At 35.7% G+C, this 18,076-nt stretch overlaps 2 protein-coding genes across 2 annotated transcripts in view; both read right to left on the reverse strand.

Annotated features, from left to right (window-relative positions):
- LOC141433148 (glutathione S-transferase 1-like) overlaps window positions 1–2,879 on the reverse strand; it is a 21,922-nt gene extending 19,043 nt beyond the window's left edge. Inside the window, exon 1 of the mRNA XM_074095020.1 lies at window positions 2,868–2,879. The gene's annotated coding sequence lies outside the window, so the exon portion shown is untranslated. The remainder of the gene's footprint in view (window positions 1–2,867) is intronic.
- On the reverse strand, window positions 528–13,467 carry LOC141433663 (glutathione S-transferase D7-like). The gene is made up of 11 exons (XM_074095765.1): window positions 13,363–13,467; window positions 12,744–12,881; window positions 10,212–10,270; window positions 9,212–9,353; window positions 8,440–8,630; window positions 7,400–7,514; window positions 3,763–3,900; window positions 2,672–2,730; window positions 1,854–1,995; window positions 1,106–1,296; window positions 528–681 (listed from the first exon to the last, which is right to left on the reverse strand). Exons 2-11 carry the CDS (start codon window positions 12,879–12,881, stop codon window positions 564–566), a joined length of 1,293 nt encoding a protein of 430 aa, XP_073951866.1. The 5' UTR covers window positions 13,363–13,467; the 3' UTR covers window positions 528–563.
- Between the last annotated feature and the right edge of the window lie 4,609 nt (window positions 13,468–18,076).

An 18,076-nucleotide genomic window follows, 5' to 3' on the forward strand; every position in this document is an offset into this window, starting at 1 on the left:
TAAAGCTTATATTATAAGTATATTAATCAAGCGAGCGAGCAAGCGAGCATTACTTAGCTTTGACGAGTTCCATTGGTCATCTACGGTCTTCTTCATCAGGTCCAGATTACCAAATGATACTTTCTGAATGTAAATGTTTATCTTAATGCTAAAAATGCCAAAATTGCCATAGGTGTGCCTATAAAACTTGAGGTTTGCCCTCGATTTCCCTAGGATCCCATTATCAGATCTTAACTTGGTGACAATGGAACCACCTCAGAAGAATACTCTTTTGAATAAAAAAAGAATTTTGAAAATCGGTCCACAATTGACTGAGTAATCGGTGAACATACATAAAGAAAAATAAAAACATTGGAACATAGAACCCCCTCCTTTTTTGAAGTCGGTTAAAAACCTACTTAAGGCCTCATGATAATAAGTAAAATCAAAGTCCATCGGAAAATATACAGTTGACTAACATACATTTTCACAACACTTTAGTATTACATAAAACTTAGTTATATGGACAAGTAATAGTTTTTTTTTAATTTGTATTTTTGCGTTGAATGAAGTTAGTTCTTCCTTCATTTACTCATGAGATTGTCGTAAAGACGTTTTAGTTCTTGATTACCAGCTGCATTCTGCTTCTGAGCGAAAGATTGTTTTGCCATCTCTTTGTGCCAAGCCTCAATTTTAGGATACCTGAGAAGGATAAAAAACAGCTTAATTAAAATTATTCACTCATGATAATTTAGATTCCCAGATTAGGTGTCCAGATTTAGGAAGGTTTGACGAAATTTCATCATCTCCGCGGCCTATATACGTCTCACTATTGATCACAGGCCTCTCAGAATGAGACGGTTTAGGCTTTAGCTTCCATGCGAGCGCAGTTAGGTTTGGGAACTTCACACACATAATTGAATTGTTTCACAGTTCTGTTGTGTGCAGATTTCCATCGTGATGCTGGTAAATTTAGCCTAAAACTTGGCGCAAACCCGCAAGACTCTGCTTGAGAGGCCATAAGTCAAAATTACTAAGCTATCACGGGTAAGTATAGAAAAACCATCCAATTATTAAACAGAAAGAAAATAATTGCCTCTGCAACCACAATTTTTTTTAAACCTACTTCTTCACGTCCAACTCCAAAAGAATGCCGAGCGAAGAACTTGTAGCGTATGCTGCTATGTCTGCTATTGTCATGTTATTTCCTGCCAAATATTTGTTTCGGGACAAAAACTCTTCCAGAAATCCATAGGCTTCATCTATCGCTTTATACAGCTTCTCCGTTGGTTTTGCTCCTTCTATAAAAAGCGGATACTGAAAACAATAAAATACAGAATTAGAAAATGCAAAGGATCAAATGGTAGGATGTTCAATTGACTTATACGCTCAGTATTTAACGAAAAATTAAAAACCAAGATTCTATATATTCTTACAACTAAGGTGTATTTACAAACTTATATTAAACATGCCCTGTTTGTTGGATCAAATCTTGCAAGTTCATTTTGAGACACTTTCTGTGGTCAGATTGACTTGAAATTTGGGATAGGCCAACTTACATTATATAAGTTGAATGACAATGCATGTAAAGTCAGCAAAAAAGCTTTTTTTTTAATGATATGCTTAACAAAATGTTATTTGCTATTCTTTTTTATTTAGGTTACGTTCATTATATTTTCATATAAGCCTGCAAAAAATAAAAGTAGGATAAGTACATAATTTTATTATAACGTAAACCTTGAAATTCTTGTCATCAACTCCCAAACGACTTATCAGTTACTTTAACACAAAACTTGCAACATTTACCCTTTCAAGACAGGCGTAACATTACTTTGCAAAGTATAATTATATAAATTAGCTTAAATATGATTTACCGTGATGTTACGTAATCTGGGAAATAAGATGGAGCTGTTGAAGAACATCTTTTGGTTGACGAGGGCTCGTTGTTTTAAGTCTTTAGGGTAGAGTGAATCCTGTTTGCCGTATACGTCAGCGAGATACATCAGAATCGCATGGCTGGAAAACATATACACATATAATACAATATAATAAAGATGTTAACTTTGTTTTTTCTTGTGAATTTCTATAGAGGGCATTTCCTTTCGAAAGTCGGAACCGATTTTAAAAGTTGTTAAACCAAAAAATATTTAAATTAACAGAGGCGCTACATTTTTGTCATATTGGCATAAGATACTTATTTTTTCTTGGGAAAAGAATATTAGGTATGCTAATTAAAATCAATAAACATACAAACTTTACATCATTATTTTTGCATTAGTATTAGGATAGATTTATAAATAGTTTTTATTAATGTGTGTTTTATTACTAATATAAGCATTTTTGAAAGGATCGATTATATTTTATTCATTGATCATATGGAAGCAAATCTTCAAAAGGTAATGTCGATGTCCAAAACCAAGTGCTAGTCGCTGTTACAATAGTTGCCATCTTTAATTTAATGTCATTACCAACAGAAGTGACAGTAGGTACAGTATATATATGGTACAGTCACCAGCATTAATATCTGCCACAGCGGAGCGTGCAAAAATATCTGACACGTCCTTCCGGCCCTAGAAATAGTCGTATCAGATATTTATGCACGCTTGTTGTGTCAGATATTGGTGCTGGCGACTGTACTAGGATTTTATTTCATAAAATCTCCAGCAATATGTTTTAAAAATAAGAATGATACCTGTCATGTATAATTAGGTCACCATCTTCCAGGACTGGTATTGTGTGTAACGGATTTTTCTAAAACAAGGACAATAAAATTGCACATAAATAGGTACAATGTTTCCAGCAAGATAATTCCATTTAACCCAGAAAATGAACAGAACCTTATTATAATCAAAGTTCAACCAATTGTTTGTTTGTTTGTTTGTTTATACTCTTTATTGTACAAAAAGGAAGAACAAAGGTTACATAAATAAAAGTTGTGTTAAGTACAAAGGCGGACCAATTGTATTTTTGTTTCTTTTCTTTTGTAAAAATAAAGAAACATCAGACTATTTTATTAATTCGGGCGTTATTTTGCGGAGATCCAAAATATATGAATGAACTACAACTTTGTTACTACTCGCAACCCATTTTGGTTCACTTTAAAAGCCATTGCATGCCCAATCGATGTAACCAAGTTCCAATAAATATTTTTTAAAAATGCGTATCTCAAAGTTGTATTATTAAATGTGTCTTTACTTATTTAAATGTTACTTCAATTTATCTGTAGTGTAAGATAAAATATGTTTTTTTTCTATTCACAATGTGCCAAAACAAAATTAACCTGTCCTCTCCCAGAGGCACAAATTTGTGGCCAAAATCCTTCGATCCTGTTATCCTGGGAGATGACAGGTTAAGTGATATAAGGAGGATGTTGTTTTATCTCAAAAACGTGAAGGTTTGATACCAGAAGAGTACAGTTGCAATAAGCGTGCCTACTGTGAGAGCACAATAAAGACCAATCGTCGGTGATACTGTAACACCGCGTAACTAGCATTTTCCATGAGGTATAATTTTCACTCTCAGAACAGTACAATGTAAGTACTGTTAATGCAGTGAAAATTATACCTTTTTATTGTGGAAAATGCTAGTTACGCGGTATTGCAGTATCACCGACACGCAATGTTCTTTCATTGTCAATTATTTCTACTGCCACACCGATCGACTTCTATTCATATTTCTTTTTATACAAGAGATGTATATTTGTCATAGCGAGGATTACTGTATTTATTTTCATGCATTATACTCTTGTTTTTAGCCTGCGTGCCTCATAGTTAAAAACGTTACCTTTAGGAAATCGGGAGTCATGTGTTCCCCGGTGAGAATATTGCAGTCCACCATTTCAGCCGGGACATTGAACAGATCGCATGCCATCATGCAAGCTCTGGCCGGAGGGCTCCCGTTCAACTTGTATAATTTCACCATCTGGGCAAATAATGTTTTATTAACTATTAAATGCATAATTATATATTTTGTCGTCGAACTAATTAAATGAAAATTATTTATTAACACGCAACAGAGGCCTAAATAATCAATATACATAAAAGATAACAATTAGTAAAATAAAAATAAAATCGTCGACTATACTGCAATGCCGCGTAACTTACTGAGACATAATTAGGCGGGAGGTATCTTTCTGTCTATATGTTATTTATACTGGCCGCAATATATCAAATTTGCTACTTTTTGTAGGGTACCCGGCCTTAGACATTGTTAGTTACGCGGCATTGCAGTATCATCGACGAAATATATAAAAAGTATATAAAAAAAAAAATACAGTCTACATTCTAAGATTATTTTAAATGAAATTAAGTCAGCACGTTAGTGTAATTCACCTTCTCGATTACTCGTAAGCTTAACAATATGGTCGGTACGTAATCTTGATGTCTAACTGGCAACTGTAATGTGGAACCTACGAATAATAATCAGGAACAATAATTATTATTATTCGTAGTGTAGAACTGAAATACGAATAGTTACTTGAGTTACGTTAATAAATACCTTCAAACTTTTGTAAGGTGCCAAGGTCTTTTTCATAAACACGTGTTAGTTTTCGATTTAATTTAATTTCATGTGTGTTTATGTGGTTTATTTGTATTATTTTTTTATATCTTAGTTTAACTATATAATAATAATAATGTGTATTTACGTAGGCATTAATAATTTTCCATTAATAAGCACAAATAACACCACAATTATACTAAAATACAATAATAATAATCTTAATAATTTATTTACAGAAAAAAAAACAGAAAAACACAGGGCAACTCAAAAGGTAAGTACTTTAATGTCATATTATCTATGTCATAATCATAATGGATGCGATGCATATGGATGGATGGATGCGAGGGGCTGAAGACAGTGATGTGGCGCGCCATGGAAGAGGCCTATGTCCAGCAGTGGACTGCTGTGGGCTGATGATGATGATGATGATGAATCATAATGAGAATTCATCGCAGACTAAGTAGCGGACAACAGCTAGCATATTATAATACGTAATTTATCACTATATTTTATTCCTTGAAGATTTTTGAAGAAGAACTACGTAATTGTCTTAAGAAAATACAATAAGTATAAAAAATATATATTCTGCAGACCTGCACTTACACTATAATTGCTTCAATCAGAAAAATAAATGGATACATGTAGATAATAAGTTGTTTTGCTGATCTTTGTACAGATTATTAAAAAAATATGAAATTAATATTTCTTCCTAAAATATTTTACTCGCTATGCTACGTCAGCGATATTTAGGTACTTATTACAGAATTTCAAGATTTTTGAGAATGACATTATTATTTAATCATAGATACAACTTGACTTAAAAATAATGTGCACCTTTATAAAACAGCTCAAAAAGACGTGAGTTATCCGTTACAATATCATTTAATATCAGCTCAAAAAGATTTATTTTATAAAGCTTTTTGAGCTTTTTGACAGTTTTCTGTCAAACTCAAAAAATGACACTTCAAGAGTTCTTTCCTTCGATATGTAAAGATTAATCATTCCATCTAAAACTGTATATAAATGTCAATGTTTGTCAATTGTGTTTGTTTACTTATTTTGTACAATAAAGAGTTTACATACTACATACATTCTAGTGAAGTATTTACTTACTTTGAATGGAAATAAATTGATGAAATAAAGATAACGCTATTGCTGGCACACTGACACACGTTAGAACGGTAAACTCGCTCTGGGACGAATGGAAATATAGTAGATAACATAATAATTATATATTAGCCATTAGGCCTTGGACTGGCCGCTAGCATGCGAGATAAAAACAAATCTATTAGCTAAACCAATTAAATATACCTACTTAAGTACTTATACATAACTATACCAGAAATGGTTGGTAATCTGATGAAAGTAAAAAAAAAACTAATTAGTCATTAAAAATATTAGACAAGTATTTTTTCTTTTGTCAATAACCAAAAAATATGAAGATATAGCTAGTTATTTTCGCGTGACGTGACTCCGTTTTTTTATGTAATAGCAGACAAACGAGTAGACGGTTCACCTGATGTTAAGTGATTACCGTCGCCCATAAGACATCCGCAGCACCATCAGGACTGCAGATGCGTTGCCGGCCTTGCAAGAAATGGTACACTCGCTTTTTGAAGGTAGCCATATGAGTTGGAAAAACCTCGGCCGCCAAACTGTTCCATAAATGAGATGTGCGAAGTAAAAAGGAACGCTTAAATCGCACGGTGGATGACCGCCACCCATCAAGATGATTTCGATGGAAGCCACTATTATGCCGAGTAGTGTGGTGATGGAATTTAGCAGCCGGGATCAGCCCGAAGAGTTCATCAGAGCACTCCCCGTTGTAGGCCATATTATTATAGAAAACGCAAAGAGAGATATATAGAAACATCTCTGCGGAGAGCTAGAGGGTCAAGCTTCCCAGAGAGTATCGGATAATACGAGCCGCCCTATGCTGTAGACGATCAAGTGGGAGGAGCTGATATTGAGGGGCACCAGACCAAAGATGAGAGCAATACTCAAAGTGAGGCCGAATTTGAGCCTTGTACAGTTGTATCCGTTTCGTTCGTTCCGTCCGTCTTGTTTGTTGTGTCCGTGAAACACTTTTTGGCACGGCGTGACGTCACGTGCCCCCAGTCGCGGACTTTGACGTGCTTCATCTTTGTCGTTTTTAGGGTTTCGTAGCCAAAATGGAAAAAACGGAACCCTTACAGTTTCGCCATGTCTGTCTGTCTGTCTTTATGTCCGTCCGTGGCTTTGCTCAGAGACTATCAGTGCTAAAAGCTGTAATTTTGCACGGATATAAATGGTTAGCTAGACGTAAAGTGGGGATGTTTTTTTTCTTATCCAACCCTATGGTGTGGAATATCTTTGGGCTGTGAAGACGATTTTTCGATTCAGTTTTTTTTTTGCGAAATATTTTAAATAATTTAAATTGCAAATTATCATTAAAACCGAGCGTCTCCCCCTCCCCGCCTCTAAAACCTAAGCTAAGTACTTTGCATCAAATTGCATTTAAGTCGCTTTTTATTAATATGTATATTTATTTATTTATTTTTTTAGACGTATTAAAATCAACTCTGGATTACCAATAGAAAACTATTTACAAGCTAGGTGTGGTGTAAAACTGATAGCGAAAAAAAATACAACCGAATTGATAACCTACTCCTTTTTTTGAAGTCGGTTAAAAATAACAAGTTGTTACTCTGGAACTGGAATAACCACATAAATTAATCTTTATGTACATAACTTATCTCAGGTCTGATAATATATTTAATCAATGTTAAATCAAAGTCCACCGGAAAATATAAAGTATAATATTAACGTATACATTTTCACAACACTTTGGTATTACCTATTAAACACTTAGATAAACGGACAGATAACGTGTTTCTTAATATATACACTTTTGCGTTGAATGAAGGTATTTCTTCAATCATTTACTCATGAGATCGTCGTAAACACGTTTAAATTCTTGTCTTCCAGCTGCATTCTGCTTCTGAGCGAACGATTGTTTTGCCATCTCTTTGTGCCAAGCTTCAATTTTAGGATATCTGAGAAAGGCAAAAACAGCTAAATTAAATTGTTTGTGTAATGATAGACTTAGAAAGATTTGATGAAATTTCATCACCATCGCAGCCTGTATACGCCTCACTACTGAACACAGGTCTCTTCTCAGAATTAGACGGTTGGAGCTGTAATTCCCATGCAGGCCCAGTGAGATTGGAAACTTTACCCACACCATTGAATTGCTTTGAACTCGTGTGCAGGGTTCCACAGTGAAGCTCTAGGCAAATTAAATATGTGATGTCGCACATGAATTCCGAAAAACTTGGAGGTGCAAGCCCGGGATCGAACCCGCAACCCTCTGCTTGAGAGGCTATAATGTCAAAATCTGCGGGTACTGCCTTTTCCCAACACGTAACGTTTGACAACCTGTTTCATTTCGCAACTTTTCATTTCGAAACTCTAAAACTGTAAATATTTCAGGATTTATTTCAGGGCCATCGTGTCCTTAAGGTTAGGTTAGGTTAGTTTTATTTAAACCCTGAAATATTAACAGTTTCAGAAATATTAGGTAAACAGTTGTGAATTAAAAGTAAACCCAAAATCAGTAGGCTTACATGGCTTAGCATACCAAAATCATTAAAGTATTATTATTATTATTTTATTCGACTGGATGGCAAACGAGCAAGTGGGTCTCCTGATGGTAAGAGATCACCACCGCCCATAAACATCTGCAACACCAGGGGTATTGCTGATGCGTTGCCAACCTAGAGGCCTAAGATGGGATACCTCAAGTGCCAGTAATTACACCGGCTGTCTTACCCTCCACGCCGAAACACAACAGTGCAAGCACTGCTGCTTCACGGCAGGATTAGTGAGCAAGATGGTGGTAGCAATCCGGGCGGACCTTGCACAAGGTCCTACTACCTCTGCTTCCGCTAAAATTGATTCAAATACTTTAGTTAGACTCACTTCTTCACGTCCAATTCCAACATAATGCCGAGCGTAGAACTTGTAGCGTATGCTGCTATGTCTGCTATCGTCATTTTATTTCCTGCCACATATTTGTTTCGGGACAAAAACTCTTCCAAAAATCCGTAAGCCTCATCTATTGCTTTATACTGCTTTTCCGTTGGTTTTGCCCCTTCTAGCAAAAGGGGAGACTGAAAAGAAAACAATAAAACTATACAGGACTAGGAAATGCAAAGAATCATTTTTTTTTAAATATTCTCTTGACTTTTACATGCTTAGTATTTTATGAAACATAAAAACAAGATGAATTATTCTATATCCTTACACTTAGGTGTATTTACAAGCTTTTATTTAACATGCCCTGTTTGTTGGGTCAAAACTTGCAAGTTCATTTTGACCCACTTCTAATAATCAGCTTGACTTGAAATTTGGTATAGATATGTAGTTAGGATGACAATGCAAGTATTTTCAACAAAAAGAACAGTCAGCAAAAAAAGCTTGTATAAAAAAATATTTTTTTATCAAAAACTTATTTACTATTCTTTTCCATTTAGGTATCTACGTTTATTATTACATCTTATTTAAATTGATTAACATACAAGCCTGCATTAATAATAAGATATTTTATTATACCGTAAATATATCTTCTCATCAACTCCCAAACGACTTATCAGTTACTTTAACACAAAACTTGCAACATTTACCCTTTCAAGACAGGCTTAACATTACTTTGCAAAGTATAATTATAAAAATTAGCTTAAATATGATTTACCGAGATGTTGCGTAATCTTGGAAATAAGATGGAGCTGTTGAAGAACATCTTTTGGTTGACGAGGGCTCGTTGTTTTAAGTCTTTAGGGTAGAGTGAATCCTGTTTGCCGTATACGTCAGCGAGATACATCAGGATCGCATGGCTAGAAAACATAAACACTTATTATATAAAGATGTAAACTTTTTCATCACACTTGCACGTAAACAGCGTTGAAACATGCAGGCTACCTTGGTTGCAACCCCCCAAATAAAACCCTCGACCTTAATGTGCTTGTCATGAAACCCGTGGTCGGTAAATGAGTCATTGCCCGTACTAATTGGCTTGTCATGAAGCCCAAGGTCGGTAAATGAGTCCGTGCCCGTACCTAGTGAAGGTGCTGCGCATGGTGTAGCAGCAGGACCACATGCACACGCGGCTCAGGCACATGCTGAGGTAGGGGGAGGGCGGCACTTTTAATAGACTCTCGTTCGTAATTTCTTGTTTACCGCCCTTAAGACACAATGTTCTATTTCCTATGAGTTTTAATAGAGGGTACCCTCGTCTTATCTCTAGGAACACTGAAGAAAAATTGTTAGACAAAAAATTCAACTTTTTTTTGTTTAATTAACAGAGACGCTACATTTTCTCAGATCAGATCAGAACGCCCTGCGCGCTGCAGTGACGCATATCTACATATTATACTCGTGATTAGTCAGTTTATATTACTAGTTTCGATCACCCTTTAACATAGGGTTCTAGTCCAAAATTATCCAAAAAAGTCGTTAGTCGCACGACGCGCGACGGGATAATATTAGTAAGTATGGTAATTTGGCCGCTTTTAAATCTAGGGTGAATGAGCATTTACTAGGCAAACGTGCTCCATCGTAGGCCTCATCCTCGCTTTCCATCAGGCGTGATTGTGGCCGAACGCAAGCCTATAATTGTATAAAAAAAAAATACATAAAATATCAAGCTCTAAGATGTTTATCATAGTTATTTAGTATTCTTTAAAATGAGATACCTGTCATGTATTATCAGATCGCCGTCTTCCAGGACTGGTATAGTGTGTGTCGGATTTTTCTAAAACAAGGACAATAAATTTCCAAATGAAATAAACTTGCTACTACTTGCAACCCATTTTGGTTCACCAGCCGACTTAGCGAAAACAGTAAACTTAAACTAGTACCTACTAGGCTTTAAAAGCTATTGCCCACGCGATAATCGATGTTTAACCAAGTTAAAACTCATATTTAAAAAAAAATGTGTAAATTGAATAGTGTTTCTATAAGTACGTTAAATGTTACTTCAGTTTATCTGTGGTGTAGGTATTTGTTTATCTTTCACAATTTGCCAAAAAAAATTGAGTGATATATAAGGAGGATGCTGTTTTATCTCATTATCAGAAGAGTGCAGTTGCAATAAGCACTATGGAGGCACAATATATACCAATGTTCTTTTGACAATAGTTCCTGCCACACTGATAGAAATCCATTCATTTCTTCTTATACCTACTACAAGAGATGATTATTTCGATGGGTTCTACGTATAAAGGCTTAAGTGTTAAATCCTTAGTCTACAGGACGGGCTTTCAAAGTCAAAAACTGTCGTAACTCAGAGATGGTGTATTCGAGACTTCTAAAATTTGGCACACTAGCTAATAGTAAGTACTTACTCTGTCCTTCAACCACAACGAATAAATTTTAATAAAGTATTTTTTCATTAAAAGTTATTGTACATACGCCCATATATACCTGAATTTCCGGGAAATAAACTTGTGTTTTAAAAGACAGTAAAAAGATCTATGTGGTACTTTGGCTTATATACGCGTTCAACTTTAAGATCTTTGGTAAAAAATACGTTACCCAAGACACTTGGAGAAATTTGAAAAAAAAAGTCATACAATCACATTACGATGTAGTATCGAGGTACCGCACGTCATGCCCACAGATAAAAAAAACTGCCCCGGGATATACCGCGTAAAAGCATCAAACGTACGTTTAGCCTTTTTACGTTTAAATTATATCTAGTTCGGCTATTTTACGTCAATGAAACTCGAAAAATAATTAAATAGCAGTGTTTTTTTAATCCACTATCTAAATATATATCAAAATGAAAATGAAAATGAAAATATCTTTATTTAAATCAACAATGGTTGCACTACTTACTCACTACTGACATTTGGACTTACTGCTAAATTATACTGGTATAAACTAAGTGCTGTAAATATCACATGTAGTTTAAAAGAAGAAATGTTGTGTCATATTACTAACATGCTTATTAGATGACAAATTATAGAAGGGGCTTAAAGCCACCAGAAACTTGCATGTTTGGCAAATTTTAATTTTAATTTTTATATACCTTCTTAGGGTTTAAAGAATGACTCAGGAGAACATAACTACAGCAAAGATTGATAAGAAAAAGTTGTTCGACCCCTATATATACATGGCTAACAAAGTTGGTCTTTTTTATACTTAGTTTATAGATACCTATAACGCACAAAACTCAAAATTGAAAAAAAAAAACACTGGCCCTTATACATATGACCCATCGATTTGTTATAGCGAGCAGTATTGTAGAGTTTGGCTAATGAAAGCTGAACCCAGCTATTATTTGAGTGGCAAAGTTATTCAAATGTCATGGGCAAACAAACCAAAGAGTAAGAAAACAGACACTTGAGTTTTTACTAATATCTATTCAGTGATTTGTTCAGTTTAACTAGTACCTTCGTGTGTTAAAATATAATAGAGTATAATAAATAAAATAGAGGTTTTGGAAATTTACTGCTAAAACACGGGTAAAACAATCGTGTGCGACAGATTGTTTTTACCATAAGCCAATTCAAACAAAAACAAGCAGAGGGGGAAGCCCTGTTTAAACAGAAAATATAGTGTTTAGATGCGGTGACTGAGTTTGAAGGTTAGTAGGCATGGCAAAATATTTTGATACTAATATCCCTTTATCCGGTAAGCTCACCGGATAAGCAAACTGAAGTGGCAGTGGGCCGGCCATATCAGTCGAAGAACTGATAACCGCTGGGGCAAACGAGTTCTTGAGTGGAGACCGCGAATCGGCAAGCGTGGCGTAGGACGCCCTCAGACTAGGTGGAGCGATGATCTTCGCAGGTTAGCTGGCAAGAACTGGATGAGTGCTCAGTGGCGTGCAACTGGAGAGGCCTATGTCCAGCAGTGGACTAAGATAGGCCGATGATGATGATGATGATGATGAATATCCCTTTCAGAACTGGTCAATACAATTGTGGTTCTTAAGATTCACTTTTTCTCAAAAATATTCGTAACCTTTTTATGTTCAACATATCGTTTTAAATAATTACTTATTTTCCAATAGGCAGGGACGATTCTTATGCCTAAACGTCACTTTTGCACGGCAGAGAAGCTTGTGAACTTGTACATGCTGGTTCTATTACTTATTTTGTGGTTACTATTTTTTTTAATTTGCCGCGTTTTGCAGGTTCGTCTTCCATTAGCCAGACTATTTATTTTCATGAATTATACTCATGTTTTTAGTCTTCGTGCCTCCCAGTTAAAAAGGTTACCTTTAGGAAATCGGGAGTCATGTGTTCCCCGACGATAATATTGCAGTCTACCATTTCAGCCGGGACACTGAACAGATCGCATGCCATCATGCATGCTCTGGCCGGAGGACTCGCGTCCAATTTGTATAATTTCACCATCTAGACAAATTAATACAATGACTATTAAATCCTATCCCAGCCTATATACGTCCCACTGCTGGGCACAGGCCTCCTCTCAGAACAAGAGGGCTTGGGCTATAGTTCCCACGTGGGCCCAGTGCGGATTGGGAACTGACTATTAAATAAAAGAATATATTTTTTCTCGACCAACTAATAAAATATAACAAAAATAATAATAAGTACCTACTACTTTTGATACATACTTATAATTATATTATCATTATAATATAATAGCTTTCTAGCATTGATAGTCCCTGAGCAAAGCCGCGGACGGACGGACAGACAGACAGACAGACATGGCGAAACTATAAGGGTTACTTTTTTCCCATTTTGGCTCCGGAACCCTAAAAACTCAAACGCTCTCCTGTCAAACTCAAAAAATGTCACTTTAACAGTTCTTTCCTTCGATATTATGTAAAGATTAATCGCTACAACTAAAACTAGTGAAGCATTTACTTACTTTGACAAAATAAATAAATAAAGTGGTTTGTTTATAACGCTATTGATGGCACACTGACACACGTTAGATCGCTAAACTCACTCTGAGACGAATGGTAATATAGTAGATAACATGATAATATGCGCGGCCTTGGACTGGTCGCTACCATGCGAGACAAAAACAAATCTATTAGTAGGACCACATAGATATAAGTACTTGTACATAAATTATATAATTATACCAGAAACGGTTGGTAATCCGATGTATTCAATAGGATGTATCCTATTAAATGATATTGTAACGGATAACTCACGTCTTAAATCGACTTTAGCTTTACATGTTTCGGGCTATTTCGTAGCCCTTCTTCTCAGGAGCACGCGACTCGGCGGCTGCCGCAACATGCACACTACGCGCCACCGCTCTGCTCGCGCGACATGTATCCTAAAAAAAATCTAGGTATAGGTAGTCAGTCAGTTTAAATATTGGACATTAAGGTAAACGTACGTGTGCTCGTCACTGTCCCAATAGTTGGCATCTTTAATCTTACGTCATTAGCAATAGAGGTGACAGCAGGGTGTCGTCTAGTGGGCATTTTTTATTTTGATTGGGATATTTTAAGTGGAAGACTAGAAGAAACAATACACTTCCTTCTCAGTGAACTGTTTCAAATTTATTCAAGTCACTATCCACACTAAGTTCCACGACCACGTTCCTGTGTTCAATACGAAGTTCTCCTGCGTTTGCATGTAGCACTGTATTAGACAATGTTATAAACTTTGATAGCTTTGCTAGTTCTGTACGCAGTTATATCTAGCCAGTTGGAGTTGGACGTTGGAGGCAATCTGAGGAACATGTCGCTTCTGCCTCGGAGAGAACTGAGAGCTGTTTCAAAATTATCTTCTGTTTATATTATGCTTCAAATTAAAATTGTATTAACCGAAACTAACAATATACACATTAAGAAAAAGTTACTATAAAAAAAAGAACTATAGACTAAATAACTAACTTAAAAACTTAATACATACTAAAATAAATCTGCACCCAGACTTTTACCTCTTCACCGGTATTCCTATTTTTTTTAAAACTTATCACTTGCTGTTTTAACAACTATTTTACGAGTTTTGGAATAAGATAATAATACGAAATCTGACTTTCAAGTTTATTTTTTTAAACGGCTGTTTTAAAACTTATTTTGTTATATACTTACCTTCTGGAAACACAATAAAAACATATAGCGGTTCCATTTAGTGGAAGCAACAGGAAAGTTTTACGAGTGTTAAGCAAACACCACGGGATTAGACTTGGCCTTACAAACAAGGATATAAAAGTATGTATAACAGAAAGCGTCTCTTTACTCGTAATATACCACAACGTATCGTAGTGTCCGTGTGTGCGTGTGTGCTTCCTAGCGTGCGTGAGTGTCTGCGTACGTGCGTGCGTGCGTACGTCCTAGCGTACGTGCGTCCTAGCGTGCTTGCGTGCGTGTGTGTGTTTTATATCGGCCGTAGGATCTTGTGCAAGGTCCACCCGGATTGCTACCACCATCTTGCTCGTTAATCCTGCCGTGAAGCAGCAGTGCTTGCGCTATTGTGTTTCGGCGTGGAGAGTAAGACAGCCGGTGAAATTACTGGCACTTGAGGTATCCCATCTTAGGCCTCTAGGTTGGCAACGCATCTGCAATCCCCTGGTGTTGCCACACACACTTGCTCGTTTGCCATCCAGTAGAATAAAAAAAGGTACATTAGGTATCCAGAGAATCAAACTATAAGCAATTTTGCTTCGTTATAATATGTGAGTTGATAAATTGTATAAAATATTAATATAGCATGGGATAAAATGGCCAGTAAAAAATACAAATTCCGCACAAGTTTTTCAACAACGTTCGGAGTTAAAAAAACAATGGCAATTCCAAGTGCTGAATTGAATAACGGTTGCGTTTTTTTATTGCTGTAACTTGCCGAATATTAATCACAATTAGCAATATGGATGAGTTGCAATTTTAAATTGCAATTTTACATTCTTTACGGCTTTTCAATTTTAAGTAGCTATCGATAAAATGACTATGGACATGGGACGAATGGGTAGTTTCTTGGGAAAAATTAGATTATCAGAAAATTTGTACAGATATTTTATTTTTCAGTCAATTAAACAAAAAAATATGAAAATATATAGATTATTGTTAGTTAGTTTCGTGTTAGGCGGCCCTTAGACCTACAATAACATATACAATACATTTTATTGTACAATAAGATACACAATAATAAGAACTGCACAATGTTATCTTATTGCCTACACTGCTATGGAAAAATATGGTGCAATAAAAATTAAACTCGCTCAAACTTTCGTTCAATCATTGCGCATTCGTTAATCTTCAATATTAACCCTAAACGGTCAATAATATTGCACAATTCGCAATATTGCGCAATATAATTGATCGTCTAGAGGCCGCCTTACGTCACGCCGTGCGATACTTTTTAGTCCTTGATTACTTATTTATTTATTTGCTAATAGCGAAAATTGGACACAATAGACATTTTTTAGTTTTTTAAAATTTTATATGAAATTAGGAGATGTGGGCGTGCAGTCGGGAAAAATCCATTATGGACGACTGTGAAAGCAGGACCCAGACAGTGCCGGATGCTCACTTGTTAAAAAAGGTTCTCTGCCGTTTTGGCAGTATCAAATTTCTCCGAAACTATATTATTTTCAGAACTTTCATAAAATAAACCTAACCTTACCTTCTGTGCTCTATAAAACAATAAGAAAATATTCTGAGAAATTTTTTTGGTTTCGGAGTGATACTTTGGAAATGAAACATTGGGAAAATGTTTTATGCGAAACGGCAGTACACGGTTAAAAAACCGACCAAGAGCGTGTCAGACACGCCCAAAATAGGGTTCCATAGCCATTACGAAAAAATTAAGTAATATTTTTTAAGGATTTCGTATTTTATACGGAATCTTCCAAGTTTAGGTATATTTTATACCTTAGGCTGCTACTCGTATTTACTCTTAAACTACTAATAATTGTCAAGAAAACTTAGCCGTTATAGTTTTCCTTGAAAGATTGATATACTTACTATCATACTGATTTTTTTCAAATTTTTCCACCCACCGGTTTAGATTAAAGAGGGGGGGGGGACGCTCGATTTTCATGAAAATTTTGCACTTTAAAGTTGAATATTTCGCAAACAAATCACTATCCACAATCAATGGCTTTAAAAAACCTATCCAACGATACCCCACACTATAGGGTTGGATGTCTATGGGAGGTACCCAAAAAAAATTTTGTCGGCATAGTTTACATATATATATCCGAGCAAATTTACAGCTTTCTAGCATTGATAGTCCCTAAGCATAGCCGCGGACGGACGAACAGACAGACAAACATGGCGAAACTTTCCGTTTTTGCCATATTGGCTCCGGAACCCTAAAAAACCAGCTACACATCCCCAACTTTCTGGAGCTTACTCAAAAGTAAAATTATAATTACGTATAGGTATGTATAGTTAGTCATTATTATAAACTCCAAAACGTCTGCTCTATATTAGAAGCCCGTAGCGACGTTTCTTAAATTATTGCAGAGTCACGTTAACGCGATTAAAATGGTCCGTCCGTCTTACGCTTCTCCATCTAGACCCAACGAATTGTGGACTTTAGACGTAGCTACTTAAAGTACATATAACAAGTGTTGTTTACCTAAGTGTTGTTTACTTGAGTGTTGTTTGCTTTGAATTGTGTAAATAATATTGCAGAACAAATATAATAATGCGAAATCATGGTGATTGGCGGGAATGATTTATAGAGCAAGACAAAGACTTGTCACTTGACTGGCATGTTAGGAAAAATTCACTATAATTCAGTTTTGACGTAAGATACTTGTCTATTATATCCAAAGAATAAACCGAGTCGGGTAAAAATTATGGGATTGCCATGCTCTCGAGCGCTTCAAGTGAAACGTAACTTGTTTCACTTTTCAATGTAGTAGGCTTAAAAAAACCGGCAAAGTATGAGTCTATCTCACACATGATAGGTAATTTACCAACCTGTATAAAACGCCATAAAACATACTTTATTCTATGAGGAAACTGGGAACCTCCTTTAATTTTTTACTTAATTGTAAATTTTACATTATTTTTTCTATAAATTGGCTACAAGTAATACACACACATTGAAAATTTTAAGCGTCTACCTACCACGGTTTAGTTTTTATACAGACCGGCGAAAGAGCGACAAACAATGTAAGAAAAGAAATGCACTGACAAAACCTTTAATCTAATTTATACAATAAGAAATTATTTTCAAGAAGCATAAAAAACTGTAACTTAGTGTTTCAGTCTTATCCAGTTGAACTTAAGTATATTGCGCTGGGCCGTTGTTAGCAAAGTTCCCAAGATAAATTGAATATAAAGCAGAAGCTCGCGTGTGCGCAGCCTATCAATCATCCGAGATGATATGTGCTCTGCCCTTAGTGTATTCAAACAATATATGAGGAAATTTCTTTCTAAGGCCGGTGCGCTCCGGGGTCTGTACTATATTACGAAGTGCAAAATTCGAAATCGTATCTTGCCGTCCCGCTGACGCTAATTTAATTTAATACGAGAGTGAGAGTGACAGTGACGAGAGTGAGCGATAGTTCGATACGAACTTTGATTTTGAAATTCGTAGTAGCTCCTCTGTTCGATGTTATCTCAAAGTTTGGCTCGCACTTGTTTGCTGTGTTGTACTTGTAAAAC

Source organism: Choristoneura fumiferana, chromosome 12 (genome assembly GCF_025370935.1).
Source record: "Choristoneura fumiferana chromosome 12, NRCan_CFum_1, whole genome shotgun sequence".
Lineage (NCBI taxonomy): Eukaryota > Metazoa > Arthropoda > Insecta > Lepidoptera > Tortricidae > Choristoneura > Choristoneura fumiferana.